The 20,259-nt window shown below is 58.5% G+C and overlaps 2 protein-coding genes and 1 long non-coding RNA gene across 4 annotated transcripts; 1 reads left to right on the top strand and 2 right to left on the bottom strand.

Annotated features, from left to right (window-relative positions):
- Positions 1-96: 96 nt before the first annotated feature.
- Positions 97-7,536, bottom strand: HDGF (heparin binding growth factor). 2 transcript variants are annotated; one of them, XM_087772403.1, is made up of 6 exons: positions 7,140-7,536; positions 1,457-1,533; positions 1,184-1,322; positions 892-1,074; positions 621-812; positions 97-447 (listed from the first exon to the last, which is right to left on the bottom strand). In XM_087772403.1, the coding sequence occupies exons 1-6, from the start codon at positions 7,224-7,226 to the stop codon at positions 421-423; spliced, it is 705 nt and encodes a 234-aa protein (XP_087628529.1). In that variant the 5' UTR covers positions 7,227-7,536; the 3' UTR covers positions 97-420. The 2 variants fall into 2 exon arrangements, with proteins under 2 accessions (XP_087628529.1, XP_087628528.1); XM_087772402.1 differs by having other exon boundaries at positions 601-812; positions 7,140-7,292.
- A 184-nt stretch (positions 7,537-7,720) lies between these two features.
- On the bottom strand, positions 7,721-10,939 carry LOC148053902 (uncharacterized). The gene is made up of 3 exons (XR_015707875.1): positions 10,352-10,939; positions 9,621-9,719; positions 7,721-8,774 (listed from the first exon to the last, which is right to left on the bottom strand). It is a non-coding gene; the product is annotated as an uncharacterized LOC148053902 (long non-coding RNA).
- Positions 10,940-11,215: 276 nt separating this feature from the next.
- Positions 11,216-20,085, top strand: PRCC (proline rich mitotic checkpoint control factor). Its single transcript, XM_087772336.1, has 7 exons — positions 11,216-11,894; positions 14,511-14,558; positions 15,003-15,587; positions 16,191-16,286; positions 17,163-17,306; positions 17,667-17,732; positions 18,362-20,085. The coding sequence occupies exons 1-7, from the start codon at positions 11,349-11,351 to the stop codon at positions 18,446-18,448; spliced, it is 1,572 nt and encodes a 523-aa protein (XP_087628462.1). The 5' UTR covers positions 11,216-11,348; the 3' UTR covers positions 18,449-20,085.
- Positions 20,086-20,259: the final 174 nt, after the last annotated feature.

Genomic DNA, 20,259 nt, shown 5'->3' with positions numbered 1-20,259 from the left:
ACCGGCCCCCCGCGCCGTGGTGTTAGGGCAGCCCAAAATGGCCAGCACGGCGGGAAAGGGGCCGAGCCCGGGGCACGGAGACGGTGGTGGAAGCGCTTTAAAAAGGCATGAATCGCTTTTATTTCAAATCAACTGATCAGCCCCCTAGAAATCACTAATACAAAGCATGCGCCCCGCGACGGCGGGGCCGGGAGATGCGGGTTGGTTCAGGGGTTTGTGTTACCGGGTTTCTCTTCATTTTTTTTTCTCTCTCTCTCTTTCTCTGTGTTTTGTTTTTTTTTTTTTTTTTTACTTTTTTCTTTTTTTAAAATTTCATTTTCGGTTTGTTTCTCTTGTCCGGAGCTGCGGACGCGACGAGCCGACGAGGGCGAGATGGGGCAGCACCCAGGGAGCCCAGCGGGGAAGGGGCAGGCGGGAAGATCAGCTCACCGGGGAGGCCGCTACAGGCTGCGGGAGCCAAAAAGAGACGCAGGCGCTCGGTCACCGACCCCGGCGGCACCGGGACCCCCCTCTCCGCGCCGCCGGGGACGTTCCCCCGTGCCCGGGGAGGGCAGGGAGGAGCCCGGCTGTCGGGGACGGGGGTCACCGCACCACCCTCACCTCTCCTTGTGGTCTCTGACCTCCTCCGCGCCCGCCTTCTCCTTGCTCTCCTGCTTGGCTTCGTTGGCGTCCGGCACGCCGGCGGCGTCACTGTTCTTCTCCTTCTCCCCTTCAACCGGGTTGGGTTTCGGCTCCTCCTTGGGGGCCTCTTCGTTGTCTACTTTCTTCTCCCCTTCCTGCCCCTCCGCCTCCTTGGTGCGTTTGGGGGAGTCCTGGGCAGGGGGAGCTCGGCTCAGCCCGGCCCCGGCCCCCTCCTCGCCCGCGTCCCCGTCCCCGTCGTCCCCTCCCTACCTCCAAAGCATCTTCCGCTTTCCTCTTGATCCCGGCTTTCTCGTTCTTCTCCTTGGACTGCTCGTCGATCACCAGCTTCCCCTCCTCGTCGCTGCTGCCCTCCGCGTTGCCCTTCTTCTCTCCGTCGCCCTCCGGTTCCCGCTCCGGCTCGGCGTCCTCGGGGCAGGTCTTCTTTTGGGTGGGCTGGAGGGGACACGGGGGGCTCAGAGGGGGGATCCGGGAAGGGGGAACGGGCGGGAAAGAGGGCGACACGAGGCGCCGGGACCCCCCCCCCCCCCGGTTCACAACCCACCTGGTAGCCGGAGGCTTTGACGGTGGGGTTGTTCTCAATCTCCCACAAACCTTCGCTGAACCCTTTCCGTTTGTTGGGCTTCCCAAACTTCTCCTTGCATTCTTCATAGGGGAAGAGGTCTTTGGGCCCCAGGAATGCCCTGCTCCAGGGGGAAAAGCAGTGAGGGGTGGCAGCTGGGGGGGCCTCGCCGCTCCCCAAAACCCCTCGGGGCCACTGGCAGCCCCTCAGTGCCCCCTCGGCCCCGTCTCCCGCGCGCGCCGGGGCCCCACTCACGTTTCGTGGGTCCCAAAGAAGAAGACTTGGTATTTATTGGAGGAGGATTTTACTGCAGCTTCTGGCATCTCGTCAATCTATGCGACAAAAAGGACGGGGTGAGAATCGGGGAGGGCAGAACCCCAACTCCCCCCGACACCAGGACATCCCGCACGCCGCAACCAACCGCCCGACGCAGCCCGGGGAGGGAGGAAAATGTTATTCCTTGGGAATTCACCCACCGGGCAAGAACAGCGGTTAATAAAACAAGCGGCTGTGCCCACCGGTGCCGGGCTGGGGGGGGCTCCGCTTGTCCCACCCCGTGGGGACAGCCGTAAGCTCTTGTCTAGACCGGCTCAGACATATTCAGCTCAGCAAATTCGCGCAAGAGGCGTTGCCGGCGGCGCCGGTGAAGCCAGAGGCATCGCCTCCAGCCCTGGGTCGGGGCATGGGGATTTGGGGGGCAAAAACCAGGAGGTGTCGGGGTTCCCGGTGACGCCGTCCTGCTGCTGGGACCCCCCCAATCGAAACGGGGTCACCAGCTGCGAGGACGACACGGCGAGGACCATGGGGGTCCGCGAGCAGCCGGTGCCGACCCCGCCGGCAGGTGCCGTTTCGCCGAGCGTGAATATTCCCGAGGCGCCACGCGGGAATAGAGCGAAAGCGACTCCGGCTGCTTTTTATAGAGTCTAAAAATAACGCCCCCCCGCTCCAGCCAGCACGAGGAGCGCAGCCATAAATTCCCGAAGAAAGCCTCAAAGGGAGGTGGAAGGAGCCGAGGGAGGATGCGGGTGGGGGTCTCGGGGCGGCTGCCAGCGCCGGGGTGCTGGGTCCCGTTCCCAGCGCGCTGCTGACTCACGGCACCACCTTTGCGGAGTCGCTGCCACCCCCCCGGCTCGCCGAGCCTCAGTTTCCCCAGCCGGCCGGGCCAGTGTGGAGCCGCGATGCCGGCGGCAGGGCTGCCGCCGGGGTTTTTTTGCCCCTCTTCCTCCCAGCGCGTCACCGACCCATCTCAAATGCGATGCTCAAGGGCCAACCTGGCCAAGGGTTTCTCCTGGTTTCATTCCTGGAGCTGGGAATACCGTGCAGCTTCGTTCCCCGACATCCAGGAACTAACACGTGCCGTGGTGCCGGGTGGCAATGCCGGCACAGCCCCAGGGGAAGCTGGGCGGAATGGGATGCCAGCAAGGGGCTCCGTGCAGTCGGCGTGATGTCCCGTGCACGGTCCCTGCTCCCAGAGAGCCGGACGGGGGTGGGATGCCCCGCCACGCTGCCCAAATGTGGCTCAGGGCATCTGGGCCATCCCGCATCCCTCTTCCCGGATCCAGGCTGTGTTTTGGGATTGGTGAGTGCCTCCACCCAGCACCCCGGCGCTCCCAGCACCACCATCCTGCCCTGAAGCCCCCCGGTCTCCCCGTCCGGCACCCCCAGCTGCATGGAGGCATTTCGGGAGCAGGGACGGGGCGAGCGGGCACGGTCTCCGGCAGTGAAAAGCTCGGTCTCGCACTGGCCACCACGTCCTGGCAGGACCCCTGCCCGCCCGCAGCCCCCAGCCCGCCACCCCCAGTTAGTTTTAAAAGCTCGTTCCCCAAGAAAAGGCAGCACGTGCGGTATCGAGGGCAGCGACGGCTGCCCCACGGCGCCCCGTGGCACTGCCCGATGCCAGGAACCGTCCTTGGCCAAGGTCACGGCGTGGCCGAGGGCAGCGGTGGGCCCAGCACTGGGGAAAGCTCAGGGCTCCCCCCCGACCGATCCACACGGCAGCTGGGATCCGCCGCCCAGTGAGCGATGGCCCCTTATCTGCCCCTTCTCCACCCCAACCTCCGTCCCCGGAGAAAAGGATGCGGCATCTCTATCTGCAAGGGCAGGCGGGGAAAACGGGGTGCGGGGAGATACGGGGGGATGGGTGAGACACCCCGGCGGGGACGCCGATAGCGCGGGCAGGCGCCAGGGGTGGGAACCCTCCGAAACCCCCGGGGGGGCTGACGCTGCCCAAAGCAAGCGTGGCCACGAGGGCTTCGCTCTCGCCGCAGGGCTGGGGCTGTTTGGAAACCCCTCACCCTCCCCCAAAATGAGGCGTTTGCAGCCCACCCGGCTGCCAAACGGCCCCGTGACGCTCATCCGGGGTTCGAGGCACCGCCATCTGTTTGTCCGACGTCTGTTTGTCCATCCCTGTGGCTCGCCGGAAAGGTGGCAAGCGGAGGGGGCTGGTGAAAGGGCTGCGGTGGCGGGTTAAAGTACACGTGTGCCTGTCACCATTCCCCCGCCAGCTCCTGCGAACGGCACCAGTGTCACCAGCCCGTCCTTGCCCGGGGACCTGCGGACCAGGGGGCTGGGGGGGGGGGTCTGAAAACAAGAGGCTGGGCCGGGCCCCCCAGGGGGGAAAGCTCTGGAGCGTGGCAGGGGAGGGCCGGGCACGTACCCCAGTGCGGACTCTGCCCCCAACCTCTGCACTTGACCTTTGCAACCGGTCCTGGGAGCGCGAGCGGAGCAAAGCTGGGAGCAGCTCGCCCTGCGTTGGCCGTGGGGGACCCCGGGGGTGCTGGGAGTAAGGCACCCCCTGCCTCAGTTTCCCCACTGCTGGACGAAGGCTGGCAATCGGGGAGGGGGAATGAATGGAATTAATTTATGTGGGTCACACACGGCTGAAAAAAGCACACGCACCTGGGTTGGTGGCCTGGGGCATCCCCGAGCCCTGCGGCCACAGCCATGCGCCCACCCGGGGCCGTCCCCAGCCCAGGGGACATCGCTGCGGCCCCATCCCAGCACTGGGGCCGGGCACCAAGCTCGCCCGGCCTCGGTGGCACCACGCCGGGGCAGAGCCCCATGGCGGTGAGCTTCTCCCACCGCCAGCAGCAAAACGATCCCATTTCTTCTCCAAACAGAGGCAAAGCCTAGGGGCGGCCGGATCCGGCCCCGCAGCGAGGAGCCCTCCACCTCCGCCGAATGCCCGGTGATGGGAAGAGGAGATGCTCAGGGAGCGGGATGCCAGCAGTGCCGGGACCCCCGGCATGGCGCACCAGTCCCGGCCACGCTCCCACACCATCCCGGTGGGCTGTAAGGAAAAAGGCCCGCGCCCACGGCAGCAGGGAAGCACCGACAGCGAGGGTCCGGGTGCTGGGGACCCCACGGAGACAGGGCGAGGGGAGGAGGGTGGCTCCGTGTGCGGGAAGGCAGGGCTCCCGCTCCGAGTGCTGGTGCCTCATCTCCCTGCTTCCGTGCCTCAGTTTCCCCTCTGGTGCTGCCCCGTTCAGGGAGAGGTTCCCACTGAGGCAGGGGGCTGAGCCATCGGTGTTGGGGGACAGTGCCAGGTGCCATCTCCCCGAGCGCCGTCCCCAAAGCATGGGGCAGGGGAATAACCCCCACCTCCCCGCGGTGGCCCCGGCTCTCCCCCCCTCCATTTCTTCCCTCACCGTTTCTTTCTGCTCCCAGCCACACCTGGTGGGAAACAAATATCCCAGCGAACGCCACGCGTGGCCGGGTAACGTTTCATCACAGCGCCCAATTAGTCACGGGCAAACCCTGCCTGCTTCACCCCAGCCCGTGACGGGATTAGTCACCGGTGGGAGGGCAGGGGGGCTCAGCCCCTTCGGCAGAGCAGCACCCCAAACCCCTCCCCCCCCCGTTCAACCCGGCGTCCCCCCGGGCTCGGGGAGGGCAGCCTGCTTTCGGAGAGGGGGGAAACCCGCTCCCCGCCTGCCCAAGTGGCCCCGAAACGCTCCTGCCATGATGGTGGTGGTGAAACCGGCTGCTGGGAGCCGAGCGCGGCGTGAAACCTGAGCGGGCCTGGCCCCGCGCAGCGTACGCAGGCGCTAATTTGGTCTCCGGGAGCTCAGCCCGACACGAGGCTGCGCGAGCCCCGACCTGGCTTCACCCCCCCGTCCCCGTGGTTTTTTGGGAACCGGGGGCCAAATCCCGCCGGGATGGGATGGGTGATGGCGGACGAAGCAGCGGGTCCACGTTGGGGGCCAGGGGAGCATCGCTCCCCCCCAGCCCCGCGAAGGGAAGCGGTGGTGGAAGCAGGCGCCGGGCTCCCAGGGATCCCTCTGGCTCCTCCTCGCAAAGCCGCTTTCAAATGCGCGTTGGGAGGCCAGTGCCAAATCCGAACGCCTCCCCACCCCCTCCGCGGCCTCCCCGCCAGAACCCTACAAACCAAACAAAAGTTATTCAAACCCGAGGAGGGGAAGGAGGAGGGGATGGGGGGGGGGGGGGGATCCTCGGCCTTTAAAGCCCGCTGCGCTTTGCCGTTCTTCCCCGTTTTTGCCATTTCTCCCCGTTTCGGTTTAATTCGGGGTTTGCGGGCGGCCCAGCTCGCTTTGCAGCAAGGCCAGTTGAGGAGGGGGGTGGTGGGGGAACACTCCAAGGAAATTTTAAACTGCATCATCAACCGCTTAAAAATAACCAGCGACGTATTCTGTAGCCAGAGCTTCCCCACAGCCACCGGGCCGAGCCGCCGCTCGGCCACCCGGGGAAGGATCAGGCCCTGATGGCTCTCGGCGAGCGTGGCTGAGGTGCTTTACCCCAGGGAGGGGGATTCATGATACTGAACCCCCCCCCCCAAGATGCTCAGGGACCCCCCCAGCATCCGCACGGCACCCAGGACCGGTGCGAGCAAGCCGGGTGGAGGCGGCGGGTCCGGCACACGGCGGGTCCGGCACACGGCGGGTCCGGCACCCCGCCTCGACGCCCCCACCCTTCCCCACCCGTATCCGTGTGTCCCCCCCCAAACTCTGTCCTAAGTCCTCAGTAATTATATTGATTTTTCAAAGCCAAACTCCTGGCGAGCGCTGGCACCTATTTGGCACCCCGGCGAGAGGTAAGGCCACGCGGACCTAGGGGACACACTTGGGGACACGCCGGCCAAGCCAAGGAGGATGGGGGGGTTTGGTTAAGCACCCCCCCAGTCTCCCCCCAAATCATGGGTGAAGCGGAGCGATGTGCTGCCGCTCCCCGATGCCTCGCTGCCGGTGCCCCGGTGGAGCGGGGAGCCGGAGCGGGGAGTGGTGGTGGTGGTGGGGGTCGTGGTGTGGCCCCACGCGGGAACGGGACCCCCCCCCAGCCCCACGGGGCGATGCCATGGAGGGGGACACACGACATCGCCGGCCTCACGCTCCACTGCAGGATGCGGCCCAGGTCACGGCTTCATCCCGTGGGGTCTGGGGGGGCCCGTCCTGCCCCGGGGGTCCTGCGGCGGGGACCGAAACGAGGAGGAGCCGACGGGGGGTGAGGTGGGGGGGAGCTCCCCACTCCCACGCGGTGCCAAAACCCACGCGTGACCCCCACCTGTTTCTCCCCCCGGAGGGAAATAGCACAAAAGGGGGCCGGGACGTTGTTTCCAACACATTAAATCCCCCCCCCAAAAAAAAAAAAACAATAAAATGACCAAAAAGCGCTTCCCCGCCCCCCCGGTAACGAATAACCCCCAACTTTTCCGCCCTGGCGAGCGGGGCCTTGCAGAAGGTGCCGGTAAAGTTGGATCTAACCGAAAAACAGCTGCCCCCCCCCTTCCACCCCCCGCCTTTCCCTTGACCCCGGTGCAGGCCCCCCCCCCCCTCCCCGGCCCCGGGACACCGGCTGCGGCGGGCGGCCGCCCGCGTTATGCAACGGGGAGCAACCGGGGGCGGGGGGGGGGGGGGGGACACCGGTGGGGCCCATCGCCTCCCCCCCCCCCCCCCCTTCGCCGGTTTTTTCCCGGGTTTCTTACCCGGGCAGGCCAGTGGGGGTAACCCTTCATCTTGGCAAAAACCAGATCCCCGCATTTGTATTCCTTCTGCCGGTTGGACCGGGACATCTTTGCTGGCGGCTCCTCCCGGGAACGGGGGGGGGGGCGGGGAGGGGAGGGGAGGGGGGGTTAAGGATGAAGTTTAGGAGGTAAAACCCGGCGAGGGAGCACCAACAAAAAACAAACAAAAAAAAAAATAATCAAAATAATAATTATTCAAAAAATAAAAATAAAAAAGAAGGGGGGGGGGGGGGAAAGGAACCAGCGGCTTCTCCTGCCCCCCAGCGCGGGGAGCCCGGGGCGGGGGGCGGCGGCGGCCCCGGCCCGCGGTGCTAGGAGCGGCGCGGCGCGGCGGCCGTGGGTCCGTGCCCCATGCGGTTGTTTGTGTTTGAAATTCAATTGCTCCCTCCCTCCGCCACCTCCCCCCCCTCCCCTTCTTCCTCCTCCTCCTCCTCCTCCTCCTCCTCCTCCTCCTCCTCCCGGTGGATGAGCTCGGAAGCTCGGCAGGGTTTGCCTTGCGCACCCACGGGTGATGGGGTTGGGGTGGGTTTGGGGTGAAATAACCGGTTTGGAGGGAGGCAGCCATGGTGCCAAAAAAAAAAAAAAATAAAAAAACCCAATTAATAATAATAAAAAAATATCCAGCTGCAGGTGGCTTTGGGGGTCGGGGGGGGGGGGGGATGGATGCTTCCAGCTCAATCGTGGTGAGTAATCGTGGATGTGACACGAGGGACGGGGACACGGCCACCCTGGCGTGGCATCGGAGGGACGCCCGGCCACGGGCTGGCCGCTGCGACCCTGGAAATGCAGGGGTCCGGTGTAAAACCGTGTGAAACTGGTGTAAAACCATGGAAAACCGGTGTAAAACTGGTGTAAAACCATGGAAAACTGGTGTAAAACCATGGAAAACCAGTGTAAAACTGGTGTAAAACCATGGAAAACCAGTGTAAAACTGGTGTAAAGCCATGGAAAACCATATGAAACCGGTGTAAACCATGTAAAACCATATAAAACAAGTGTAAACAATGTAAAACCATGTAAAACCAGCATAAAGCTATGTAAAAATGGTGTAAAACCGGTGCAGTGGCATCCCCAAAACTCCACATCCCAGCTGCAGTTGTAGGAGAGGGAGGCCAGCCTTTAGAAAAAAATAAATAACCAATTGGGAATATAAACTGGGAAAAATAAATTGGGAAAATAAATAATTGGGAGCATTTCGTGCCCAAGCCGCCTCGGGCAAGCTCCCTGCTTCACCTAAAGCAGAAAAGCATTTTTCTTCAGAAATACCCTGTTGTGCAGAGCCCGGGCTGGAGGTACCGGGATTACTCACGGCACGCAAAATTAAGTGTGTAGGAAAGTCTTTGTGTGCCTGGGGAGGAGGCTCGGGCCGCCCAGCCAGGCTCGACGCGGGGGTTACGGGGTGACTAAGTCACCAGATGAGTAAATCATCACCTCGGTCTCATTCTGCTGCTGAACGTGTCCCAGCTTCAGATTAAAACCGGCGGAGCTCCGGGTGCTGGGGATTTCCTTCTCAGGGTGACGGGGCTCGGGTGCCAGCGGGGACGTTGTGCCAGGCGTCCCGGACGCAACGGGTGCAGGCCTGGCCTAACCAAACACCTGTGATTAAATTAAGCACAGATTAAGCCGTTTGCAAGCCTAGAACCTCCACCGTGACCCAGCAGTCGGGGTTCCTGGGCAGGACTCTTTTCCTTCCATCCCCCATGTGCTTTCCTTGGCTTAATTTCTCCTAACAAGCCGCAAAATAACACAAATAAATAATCAGAGGGATCACAGCTGAAAGCAGGACCCTGCTGCCCAGGGGTGAGAGCCCCAGGCGCGAGGAATCTCAAGCTTAAACAGAAAAAGACGGACAAAGGGCGAGGGAAACAAAGATTTCTCTCTCCTTCCGCGCAGCGAGAGCAGGGCCTTGTTTAAACTCGGTCCCTCCTATCTCTGCCAGGGTTATTGTTGATTTTCCTCCGCAGAGGATGAGGACTGCCTCGCATCGAGGCTTTGGGCGGTTTAACCTCCTCGTTCCGTGCTTCTGATTTTACTTTTCAACAGACCCAGACATTTATAAAGGAGTAAAAAAAAAAAAAAAATCTGCTGGGGAGATCCCAACACGTCCCAAGAATTTCAGCCCAAGGGGAAGGTGCTTTGCTGGGGAAGTGACGGCAGCAGGGGCCTGATCCACAGAAAATTCCCCGCTTCCATCATATCGTGGCTGTTTTCCATTTTGGTTTCCATTAGATTTGGAGAGTGGGTGGGCAGGGTTGCAAACAAAAGGGGCTTAAACGCCTCTGTGACACCTTTTGGGGTTCAGGCCCCCTCGACGAGGGGTTCGCTCTACAAGTCACCGCACAGGCGCGCGGGTCACAGCCGAGACAACAGCTCGCTGTGGGGGACAGGGAAGCTACAGTCCCAGGGAAAGGGGTTTCTGTGCTGCCACAAAGCAGACGGGACCTGCTGCAAGCCGAACTGGCCCCAGGGCCGCAGGAACATCCTCCTCCTCCTCAGCGTCCTGGTGGCGGTATCGCTCGGCTTCGCTCTTACAGGTCTCGGCTGTGTAAAGAGCGGGGAAAAAATGTCCCTGTAAGTGTCACAGCTAGGGAAAACCATTTCCCCTTCCCTCTTGTTCCCAGAGGCCTCAATGCCTATTTTTAATTATTTTTAATGCTCATCAGTCCTTCAGAACAGGGCAGGAGGGGTGAGACAGGGCACATTAGTTGGGTTTCACACCGCTTGAAATGATAAAGGGCTCGCATCACAGGATACGCTTCTCATTTATCTTGATTTTGTTTTAATTACTTATGCTAGGACTTCGCAGCAGCTTGGCAAATTACTTCCTCGGGCTTTGCGTTGGGGACCCAAATTCAGAGCCCGGCTCTTTTCTTATTAAGGCCAGAACAAACCAGGAGGAGGCCACTGGAGTCAAACCTGAAGTCAGTGGAGAGCTAAAGGAATAAACCTGCTGCGAGGGAGTCCTGGCCAGGGCCCCTGCTGCCACAAAAGAGAACTCCCACCTCCAGAAAAGCCCTCCACCAAGACTCACAGCCCTGCCTAGGCACGGCTCCTGCCTTAAAATTAAAGAGGCAGGGATGAATAGGCAGGAAGGGAGCCAGCTAGCTGGCGGAGAGCTGCCCACCCCCCGTCGCTCTGTCCCCCTGCAGTGACACAGCAGCCGGGGGACCCACCGGCCTCTCCGGGCACGCCGGGAGCTGTAGTCCCCCGCTCCATGTCCCGGTTTGGCGATGAACTAAGCGGCCTGGCGAGCAGGGCGGGGAAACGGCCCGGGGGAGGGCGGCGGGGAGCGCCGGGAGCTGTAGTTCGGGGGAGGGCAGCCGGGCCCACGGCAGCCGGGCAGGGCCGGTCGCCCCCGGGGGAACCTTGGGCCGGAGCCCACCCGCAGCCCCGTGGAGGCCGGCGGGGGCTGACAGCAGGCCCCGGGGAGGCCCCACGGAGCCTGAGGGAGGCCCCGGCTCTCCCTCGCTGAGGGGGACTCGGGCAGGCCCGGCAGCCCTCACTGGGAACCACTCCGAGCAGGCCGCAGCGAGACCTGGGCCTATCGGGGCCTCCGGCCGGGCTAGGCCGCACTTTACCTCAGGGCCTGGCCGGGCCTGACTAGGCCTGGTCTGGTCTAACTAGGCCCGGGCTTGACTGGGCCAGGCCTAGCCTTGTCCCGAACGGCTCCCCGCCCCTGCGCGGCCCCCGGGGCCTTCCCGCCCCCGCTACCCCGCCATGTCAGGTCGCGCCCCCCGCGCCTTCCTCGCAGGGCACGCCGGGAGCGGTGGTCCCGCCGGCCGGCGCCGCGGACTGCATTTCCCGTGGTGCAGCGCGGCGGGGAGCGCTGGGAGGCGGGCGGTGGGAGGCGCGCGGGGCACGCCGGGAGTCGTAGTGCGGCGGCGCTGAGGCGCCGGGAAGGGGGGGGTGGCGCTGCCGGCAGCCATTATCTGGGAGCGCGGCGCGCCGGGCGCGGAGCTGGGCGCTGGGCCGCCTCGCCGCCTCTCCGAGCCCGCGGCCCCGCCGCTGCCCGGAGGTGGGGCCGCCATGGCGGTTTAGCCTCGCCCCCGCCCTCCCTTTCCTCCCCGCTACGGTCGCTGAAGGCGCGGCGGCGCGGCCTAGCCGGGAGGGCGGATCCTCGGCCTCGCGTAGCGGCTCCTGCCCGCGGAGGGCCGCCCTCCTCGGAGGGCCATGTCCCTGGTGGCCTATGCCAGCAGCGAAGAGGAGAGCGATGCGGAGGAGGCCGCGGGCGAGGAGGAGGAAGCCGCCGCTCCGCCTCCTGCCCCGGCCCGGGGGCTCTTCGCCGCCTTGCCTCCCCCCAAAGCCCCGGTGATGCCCCCGCTGCCCCCGCCTCAGCAGCCGCTGGGCAGCGGCTACCCGCTGCTGCCGCCGCCCCACGGCGGGCCGCCCCCTCCTTTCCTTATGGGCCCCCCGCCTGGCATGAGGGGCTTCAGCGCCCCTTCGCCGGGCATGAGCCCGGCCCAGGCCTCGGCCCTCAGCCTGCCCGAGCCGGCCGCCAGCGGGAACGGGAGCGGGGAGCAGCCCCGGCTGGGGGGGCTCCTCCTGCCTCCCCCGAGGAACGCTACCACCACGACCGCTGCCTCTACCCTCAACCTGCCCCCTCCTGTCTCGGCTTCTGCTGCCCTGCCCGGGGCTGGGGTGGATTTGAGCCTCCCCAAGCCAAAGAAGAGGACGGAGCCGGTGCGGATCACGGTGCCCGAGTTGCACAAGGGAGATGTGAGTATGAAGCAAACCACCAGCTCAGCTGGGGGGGACCCCATCAAGCCCTCCCGCGAAGGAGAGCCTTCGTGGGTGAAATCCTCTCCCCGGCTCAACTCCCCCTTGGATCCGTTTGCCCATAAAGCACAGCGTCTCTTTCCTCCCTCTCTCCCATCATAATATAGCAAGGTACCTATTGTTGTGGCACCTACGGGGAGATTTGTCCTGCCTGCCAGCCCTAATCCTAAGGCGCTTTGCATAATTAAACTGATATAGAAACCTTATTTATAATCGTAATACAGCAAAACCTAGATTATCTGCACCCTGATTTATTACTGAAGTTAACGGGTTGATGATGTGGGGCTGTATGGCCTTGCGTGGGGCTATCCCAAAAAAGTCTCTTTTTTTTTGTTTGCTGTGCAATTGATAGATTTTTCCTGTCAATTTATTGCTTATTTATCTAAAGGCTTTAGGCATCTTCCAGACCTTTAGGTAATCATTTCCCTCTTAGCTTGTGCTTTTTCGTGTTTGTAGTGCCCTGTGCCTTACGGGGCTCCTGAGCACTGAATCCAGACAGCCCTGTGGCAAGAGCAGGGAAAGGCAGGTCCGTGCCCCCCTTTTTTTTTTGCTGGGTGTCCCCATCGACCAGCTTTCCTTCTCTCCCCTCTGCTCCGTCACTCTGGGACGGTACTGTCATAGCGTGGAGGTGAGGGTCGCCTGACTGCGGCGGTACCTGGCCTCGGTCACTGGTTCTGGTGAGACATGAGTACCTCTGGCTGTAGGAAGAGCTGAAGTGCAAAGCTTTGGGTCTTTTCCATGGGGACAGGTAGCTTGAGGAAGAGGTTCGACTGGATGGATTTATAAAAAACGTCAATTAATAGTGGTCTGCCAGCGTCTTGGGCCTGGAGGAGCTGAAACGAAGTCAGCGCATCTCGCTTTGCTGGAAGAGCAGTCTGCAGGGGCTTGGGGGGAGCGGGTGGGAGGCTGCGGCCGTCCCTGAACCACACTCTGCTGCTCGCCGATAACCAGCCCGATTTGGCAAATCCCAGAGCCAGGGCTCCTCACGCCACGGCTCCCAGAGGCACACCAGGCGGTGGGACGGACGGGTTCCCCTTTTAGGCAAATGGACGAGGGATATCCCAGTCTCTCGTAGCCTCTTTTTGCTTACTCACTTTCTTGCAGTGCTTTGGAACAGGCGCATCGTAATAAAGCAAGCGTTAGGGCTCTTCTCTTCCTCGCTGGTTGTACGGTTACGGAAATAAGCTCAAATGAAAGGAAATTTGTTCCTCCCCTTTATCTCCCGCTCTGTGTTCCAGTGTATTGGCTTTGAACAGAAATACCGCAGGTTGTCAGCGTCAAGCGAGTGAATGAATGTTGAAGGCAGAAAAAGAACCGTAAAACCGGAGCTGAACCGAGCGGTTCCCGTTCGGGACTCCTGGAAGTCCCTTGGCCTGTGACCAAGTCCTCGCTCGCTCCCCCTTTTTCCTTAAAATACCTCCTGTCCCTTTTGCTTGCACCTGCGGAGCCGCTCCTGGGCAGTCTGCTTTATCTCCTCCCTCCCAAATGTAACACGCGGGTTTTATGGCAACTCTCGACTTGCCTTTATTTATGCGTGTTCTTTGTCTTCGTCCTGTTTTATAATTTAGACAGTAAACTGGCAGAAGACCTTGTTTCCTGTAATCTCTTTAAAGTGCTCTGCAAAGCTATAAAACGATAAAGATGTTAAAGGCCTTTTCTGGTGCCAGAGACGACCAGACTTTCTACTCAAGTTTTAAATGGATATTTAGCGACTCCGACGTTATTGTGAACGATTCCCTGTTAAGCCCCGCAGTGAATTTTTACACCCTTGCTTTGGGTGGTTTTGTGCTCCCCCTCCATGAACGTAATGTTGTCTGTTACTTTGAAAGAGCGCGCTGACCTTATGCCGTGCAGCTTGTGTTCTTTGCCTTGCTTTAGGTTTGTTTTCCTGTGAGTTATTAAAAAAAAAAATAAATGCGTTTGAGCTGTTGGCTCTCTAAATGCTAATTCCTGGCAGGAACCAAATATGTAGAAGCTGAGTTTCTCTGCCCACCCACTCTGCTTTAGAGCAGCATTAAAAAGCCGCCTTGAAAATTAGGAATTTTGGGTTAGCGAATCCTTTTTTTTTTTTTTTTAAGTTCCGTAAGTTGTGTAAATGAACTCAAGTGGGAGATGATTATTTGGCTGTGGAGGGTTGGCTCTTACGAAATTTTTAAGAGGCGATGCTGACTTGTTTGCAAAGCTTCAGGTTTTACAGAACGCAGCTTATTTTTCTGCCCGGACTGCGGCAGACCCAGCAATCTCTAAATATAGCGGCAAGCGCTGTGGTCCTGCTTTCACTGTGGACAGTTTATTTATCTCTCGTAGTAGTAACCAGAGCAGGCTTTTATCTCCCTTTGCCCTGACATAGATGCATCAGCAAGACTGTGAAAAAGGGCTTGACTGCATCCCACTGTTGCTTTTTAGCTCGGCTCTTGGCAGATTATAAATCCAGATCTGTGTTACCGTGATTCTTTGGCTGGTTCAAACTGAAAATTAATAAATTGCATGATGGGTAGGCTTTTTTCTTTTAGTTTAATATCTCAGGTTGTGCTAAGCTCTGTTTTTCTTTCTCAGTCAGATTCAGAGGAAGATGAACCAGCAAAGAAGAAAAATCCTCTTCAGGTAAATACCTGGGATGTTCAATTAAACAAGTTTCACAGGAAAGAAGCATTTGGCTGGGCCAGTTCTTGGGCTTCCACTAGTGTAAATCAGCCACTCGGATCAGCGCGTGGCTTTTAGTGCATAAAATTCCTGAAATCCCCTGGGGTGTCAAGTCCTTTTTTTGGGGGGTAATTTCATAAAGTTAAATCTCAGAAAAATAGGCATTAATTTCGGAAGTTGGCAGGTATTTGCAAGTACCACGTTTCCCTTAAAAATCCCACTGGCCTGTTGTGCAAGAAAACCCTGCAGCGGGTTCGAAGTAGCGAACGATTGTGCTGAGCAATGGGGAACCCATTAATGTTGTTAGAATTGGAGGAGATAATTGGCAGGGAGTCAGGAAAACTAAATAGTCTCACTCATCTCTCTTATTTCTGTGAACCATTTGCCCTGCATGAAACTCACCAGGGACGCGGCGAGGGCTCTGGCTTGTCCGCTTTGCTTCCTCAACCCAAAAATTTGACAGTGAAAGAGACCAATCGGTTACTTTTGCCCTACGCTTTCTCGAGGAAAGCAGGAGAAAATGCCTCTGACTCAAAGCCCGCTAAGGCCCCGACCTCTTCCTCCAAAACCAAACCTCTGTCCAAGCCAGCGGTGCCCACGACTCCTTCTCCGTCTGCTATCAAAGCTGCTGCGAAGAGCGCTGCCCTGCAGGTAACCAAGCAGATCACGCAGGAAGAGGACGACAGCGACGAAGAAGTCAAGCCAGAGAACTACTTCTCCTTGTCCGACGGGAACGAGCCCAGCGTCGTGGGTGCCGAAACGTACATGTACTCTGGCACGGTGGTGTCGGAGGACCCACCGCCCGGGACAGAGACAGAGCCCCAATTCCAGGACGCTGCTGCTAACGCCCCTCTGGAGTTCAAGACGGGCGCGGGCTCCAGCGGTGCTCAGCACAGCTGGGCGCCCAAACCCGGAGAAGACTACGGCAGCCAGCCGTACAGCCAGTTCCCTGCCTACAGCGAGGCCGGCGTGGCTGGTGCTTATTATCAGGTGGGTTCACTGACCAGGAGGTGAAGCTTGATGCTGCCGCTCTGAAAAGGCGTCTAGGACGAGCGGCTCCGAATTAGTTACTGGAGCGGGCTGTGCCTTGTGGGAATCTAACCCGTCTGAGCGAGCTGGGACGAGGAGCAGAGATCCACAGCACTTAGCACAACAGGATTCCTCTGGCATGAGAGCCGCAGATGCTCTTTGCTGGATAAATGTTTAATAGCTGCACTCATTTTAAAAAGCCCCTGTGCAACTGCCCCTGTTTGTTGTCAGGGTGCAGAACTGGGGCTCGCCAGAGCTGGTGTTTGAAGCCAGGTTGTTTCTAGTAATTCAGCAAAGTATTTGGTGTTGAGTACCTCTGAAAAAACGCCCTGCGCTCTTCAGTAGTGCCAGAGTGACGAGAAGCAATTAATGACTGCTTCGGTCAGCCTTGGGAGGAGCGCTGTACTCCCCGGAGGCTGAGCGAAATCCCTCTGGGTGAAAAAGCAGCAGCTCACGGGGTGAGGTACGAGATTCAGTGCTGCATCTCGGGGCCTCCGTATATGGTTGCTCCAGGATCGATCTTGCTTCGCTCTCGTGACAAACTGGTTTCCCTTTTGCTGACAGGATTACTACAGCAGCGGGTACTACCAGGAGATGGAACCAGCCCAGGCACCGCCGCAGGAGATGAGCACCGACTCCTCCTTCATAGATGACGAAGCGGTTGGCACTTTTCTGTCTATCCCGCTGCGGAATTTGCGTTTAAACTTGGCTAGAACATCGGACCTGCTTAGCAGCCGCAGTCCTGCCCCACTGGCACGACCCGTGCTTCGTGCCGAGTTGGACGGGGTGGTTGTTCCATGGGGTCTAGCGCTGTGTTGTGGACATGCGTGGCGTCCGTCCAGCGGTCTGTTGGGCTGCTGCTCCAGACGGGTTTGCTTCCTTCATAAGTAGATGACGTTTGTTATTTCCACCAAGCCCAGTCTCATTCTCGTGAAGGGTATCTAGGGCAGACAAGGTGCATGGAGCGAAGTTGTCGCTTGCTGAGGTGCAGATATCTTCACAGTACCTCCTCTAGTGAATTCCCCACTTATTTCAAATGCTCCAAAACCTGTTTTAAAAAAACCCTTCCCCATTCTTGATCTAATCTAGAAACTGCCAGCCTCGTTAGCTGAGCCAGTCAGTGCTGCAGAAGACAGGAGCCCATCTGGTGCTCGCCTCTTCGAGGGACCTCTTTGCTTTGGAGGTGGATTTGCGTTATGGGAGGTGGATGTGTTAGCAGCAAAGCTTCAGGTGCCTCCCTAGCACTTAAAACGAGAGACCCAGGAGCCCGAGGGTCTTCTGAGCCAGACTGAAAACAAGAGTAAATGTTGTTTAAATGCATGGGAAAATGAGATTATAACCTTCGTGCTAAGTAGTTTTAAGATATTCTGAACTATAGCAAAGCAGAACTCTCCTAAAGAAAAAAATCTTTGTTGATGTGGCCTGTCCCGTGCTGGGGGAGCTCAGGCTCGGACCCCATCTACCTCTACTCGCTTCAGGTTCGCGTTGGTGCGTGATGTGCCTGTGTAACTCCCGTTGTTTCTGTTCCTCTTTCAGTTCAAACGTCTGCAAGGCAAGCGGAATCGAGGGAGGGAAGAGATCAACTTTGTGGATATCAAAGGTGACGATCAGCTGAGCGGAGCCCAGCAGTGGCTGACCAAATCCTTAACGGAGGAGAAGACCATGAAATCGTTCAGCAAGGTACGGGCAGGAGGGGAGGAGTGCCGGCTGGGATTTTGGAGGCCTCTGTTCCGTTCCCGTTTCGACTGCCGCTGGAGCTGTGTTAGATGCTATGCAGTCACCAGGGCAGGGGGGACAGGGACCCTTGCGTGTTGTATAAATAATTACAGAGGAGAGACCAGGAGAGCTTCTCAAAACGTAGTCCCAGCGTGCAGGTGGTAAAGAGCAGCCAGGAACTGCTTCAGCCTAAGGAATCTGCCCAGAGCTGTTTAATATGAAACAAATGCTTCCTGAAATGGCTTTGTGCAAGCTCTTGTCTTGTTTCGCTCTCTGGGTCAGTATCTTTCCGGGCTTAACGGTTCACCTGCTTTTGCTTTCTAGAAAAAAGGAGATCAACCCACGGGACAGCAAAGGAGAAAACACCAGATCACGTACCTGATCCATCAGGTGAGTGGCCTCTGTCTAGCGTGGAAACCGATCCAGGCAGAATTACAAGGGGCGATGCTTGGCAGCACGAGGCAGAGCTGGCGGAGCCGCTCCTTCAGCAGCCGGGGACCGGGGGCTGTCCCTGACTCGGAGCGCCCCGAGCCGCGGGTGAGACCTGCGGCGGCTCTGACAGGGGGGACAGCAGCGGTGGCCATGCTGCGGGAGCGTCCTGGCCACCGCCGGCCCAAACAGCCTCGTGGCAGCAGCGCCTTGGCCCCGGGGGTGTCATGGCACTGAGCTGCTGGCTTGCTTTTTGCTTTGCTTCGCTCTTCCCCTCCCGCCCAGCGCCGGTGTGCGTGCGGTTTATGTGTTACGAGACTCTCTGCTTCCCATCTTAATTCCGCACCGCTGCCGTGTGGTTAGTAAGCGGCTGCCGAGGCCGTCCCACAAGAAAAGCTGTGTTTCAGCGCGAATGAAATGCCCGTGCATCCCGATTAATTCAGGCCTCTGTCAAGATAATTGTGCTAACTCCTGTAACGAGGCTTCTCGCTGAAACGCTCTGTAATCCCCGTCAGCAAGGGCAGAGGAGGGTGAAATTCTGCTGAGTCAGTGAGCAGCAGCACTGATGTTAATCCTCTCAATTTCTGCAGGCAAAGGAAAGAGAACTGGAACTGAAAAACACGTGGTCTGAAAACAAGCTCAGCCGACGTCAGACTCAAGCCAAATACGGATTCTAACACCTCTGTCCCGCTTTTTGGCTCTGTCCCAGGTGACCTACTGTGTCAGACTTCTCCTGGCCTTCTGGAGAGCAACCAGGCCCCGTGCAGAACGCGGTCTGCTCGGCGGGTGGGAGGATCCCGCGCTCCCCTGCCTGTCAGGAGAAAGGTTTCGTGCAAACCGGTCCCGAAACTCCACCTGTAATCTTTCCCCTCCCTCCTTAGAAACGATCATGTGGAAGGTTCGAATCCCGCCTGTTTTGTACGGCCCACGGCAGCCCCGAGGCGGCCGCAGGGAAGGTGCCTGGTGCAAGGCTCGGAGCTGTTGTCCTGTAGGCGCAGGGGCTGCGCCTCCTTCGACGTAGCCTCGCCGCTGGAACCTTAGGCAGAGTCTCAATAAACTTCCAATTCCCGCTTTGCTCCTTTCTCGGACTCGCTGTGCGTTGAGAGTGTAATTTTTCTTTCTAAAAGACAGTGAGTTTCAAGAGCAAGCTTGGCTTTATTTTTTTTTTTTGTCCTTTTATTTGAGACGTCCTCATGGCTGCTTACTCACGTCCGAGTAAATCCAGTGCTCCTCTCCCGCAAATGATCTTGATTTTTCTTTTTTGTTTTTAAGTGTGGCTAAGCTAGTGTTTTTGTTCTCAGCTCCACCACCCTGTCTGTCTCGAACAGTGCTGAGGGGAAACTCCTTTACAGGTCAGAGCTTGCAATAGAGGTGAAAACGCCCTGAGTGTGGAACGCACAAAAAAAAGCAGTGAGGATCTCTTGCCCAGCACCAGCCGCTGCTGAGGGCTTTTGGATAAGCGCGATCGATGTGTGTATGTACATTTCTCTTCCTTTTTTTTTCCCCCCCCTCTTTCCTCCTCCTCCTCCCCCTGACCCAAGGCCTGCAGGCCGCTCTCCAGACTTGTTGAACCGAGTATTCCCAGCGCCGCACGGTGCCGTGCAGCTGGCAGTGAGCTCGCCAGTGAAGCAGCAGTATTTCCTCGGAGCAGACGCAGAGGAAAGCTGCCAACTGTACATTATTTTTTTTTTTTTTTCCTTCCAGCTTGTTTGTATCAATTCTGTTTCAATTAAGTGTTAACTTTACCCTCCTGGCTGGGAAGAGGAGACCGTGTCCGGCCTTAACTTTTTAAAATGAAATCTTTCTTTTATTTAAGGTATTAGGTCTAGGCGATACGACTGCAAATCATGTGCAGCCTTGCTGGCCAGACCCCCCTATCTTTAGGCAAATCTCTGTGGCCTCCCTCAGTTTGTTATTCACCAAAACGCGTGATGCCGAAGGGAACAGAGAGCTGGTCTGGTTATTTCATTTACATTCCCACCACTAAGGGTTTTATTTGTTGTAACCGCAGCTAAAACAGCTAATATTTGTTATTCCATTTGGAAAAAACGCCGAGAGGTGGTTTTTCTCCCACGTTACCTGTTAAAAACAAGCAAACAAACCCCCAGGAATGAAGTCTTTTCTTAGAATATTTTAAAATAATCTGATTTCTAGTTTAGTTCCCTGGATGTTTTAGTACTTTGCAGAGCCCATTTTGAGTATTTGAATGACCAGAATAAAGTTACTGTTGAGTAATTTATTCATATCTTATATGTACAGTGAAATCCTCTGAAAAGAGATTTGATAAAAGGAATAAACTTTTAAATGAACCGAACCACACCTGTTTCCACCGCGAGGTGCTCAACTCCTGGCTCGAGGCGTTGGGTTTGTTTTTATTTTTCCCCTTCTCCCCGGGAAGGCGGAAGCACCTTCGCGGCAGCCCGCCTTTCGGCAACACCTGCCTCGGTTTATTCGCAGAGCGGACGCTTTGCCCCAGCGTCGGAGGCAG

Source organism: Nipponia nippon, unplaced genomic scaffold (genome assembly GCF_047370975.1).
Source record: "Nipponia nippon isolate SJK-2023a ecotype South Korea unplaced genomic scaffold, ASM4737097v1 scaffold_36, whole genome shotgun sequence".
Lineage (NCBI taxonomy): Eukaryota > Metazoa > Chordata > Aves > Pelecaniformes > Threskiornithidae > Nipponia > Nipponia nippon.
This window is presented reverse-complemented; position numbering and strand designations above follow the sequence as displayed.

Excerpts from the sequence above, each read along its gene's own strand:
- HDGF (XM_087772403.1), bottom strand. The coding sequence starts at position 7,226 with ATGTCCCGGTCCAACCGGCAGAAGGAATACAAATGCGGGGATCTGGTT. Across the intron at positions 1,534-7,139 it reads ACCCCCACTGGCCTGCCCGG|ATTGACGAGATGCCAGAAGC; the intron begins GTAAGAAACCCG and ends TTTGTCGCATAG. Across the intron at positions 1,323-1,456 it reads TTCTTTGGGACCCACGAAAC|GGCATTCCTGGGGCCCAAAG; the intron begins GTGAGTGGGGCC and ends CCCCTGGAGCAG.
- PRCC (XM_087772336.1), top strand. The coding sequence starts at position 11,349 with ATGTCCCTGGTGGCCTATGCCAGCAGCGAAGAGGAGAGCGATGCGGAG. Across the intron at positions 14,559-15,002 it reads AGAAGAAAAATCCTCTTCAG|GGACGCGGCGAGGGCTCTGG; the intron begins GTAAATACCTGG and ends GAAACTCACCAG. Across the intron at positions 17,307-17,666 it reads CCATGAAATCGTTCAGCAAG|AAAAAAGGAGATCAACCCAC; the intron begins GTACGGGCAGGA and ends TTTGCTTTCTAG.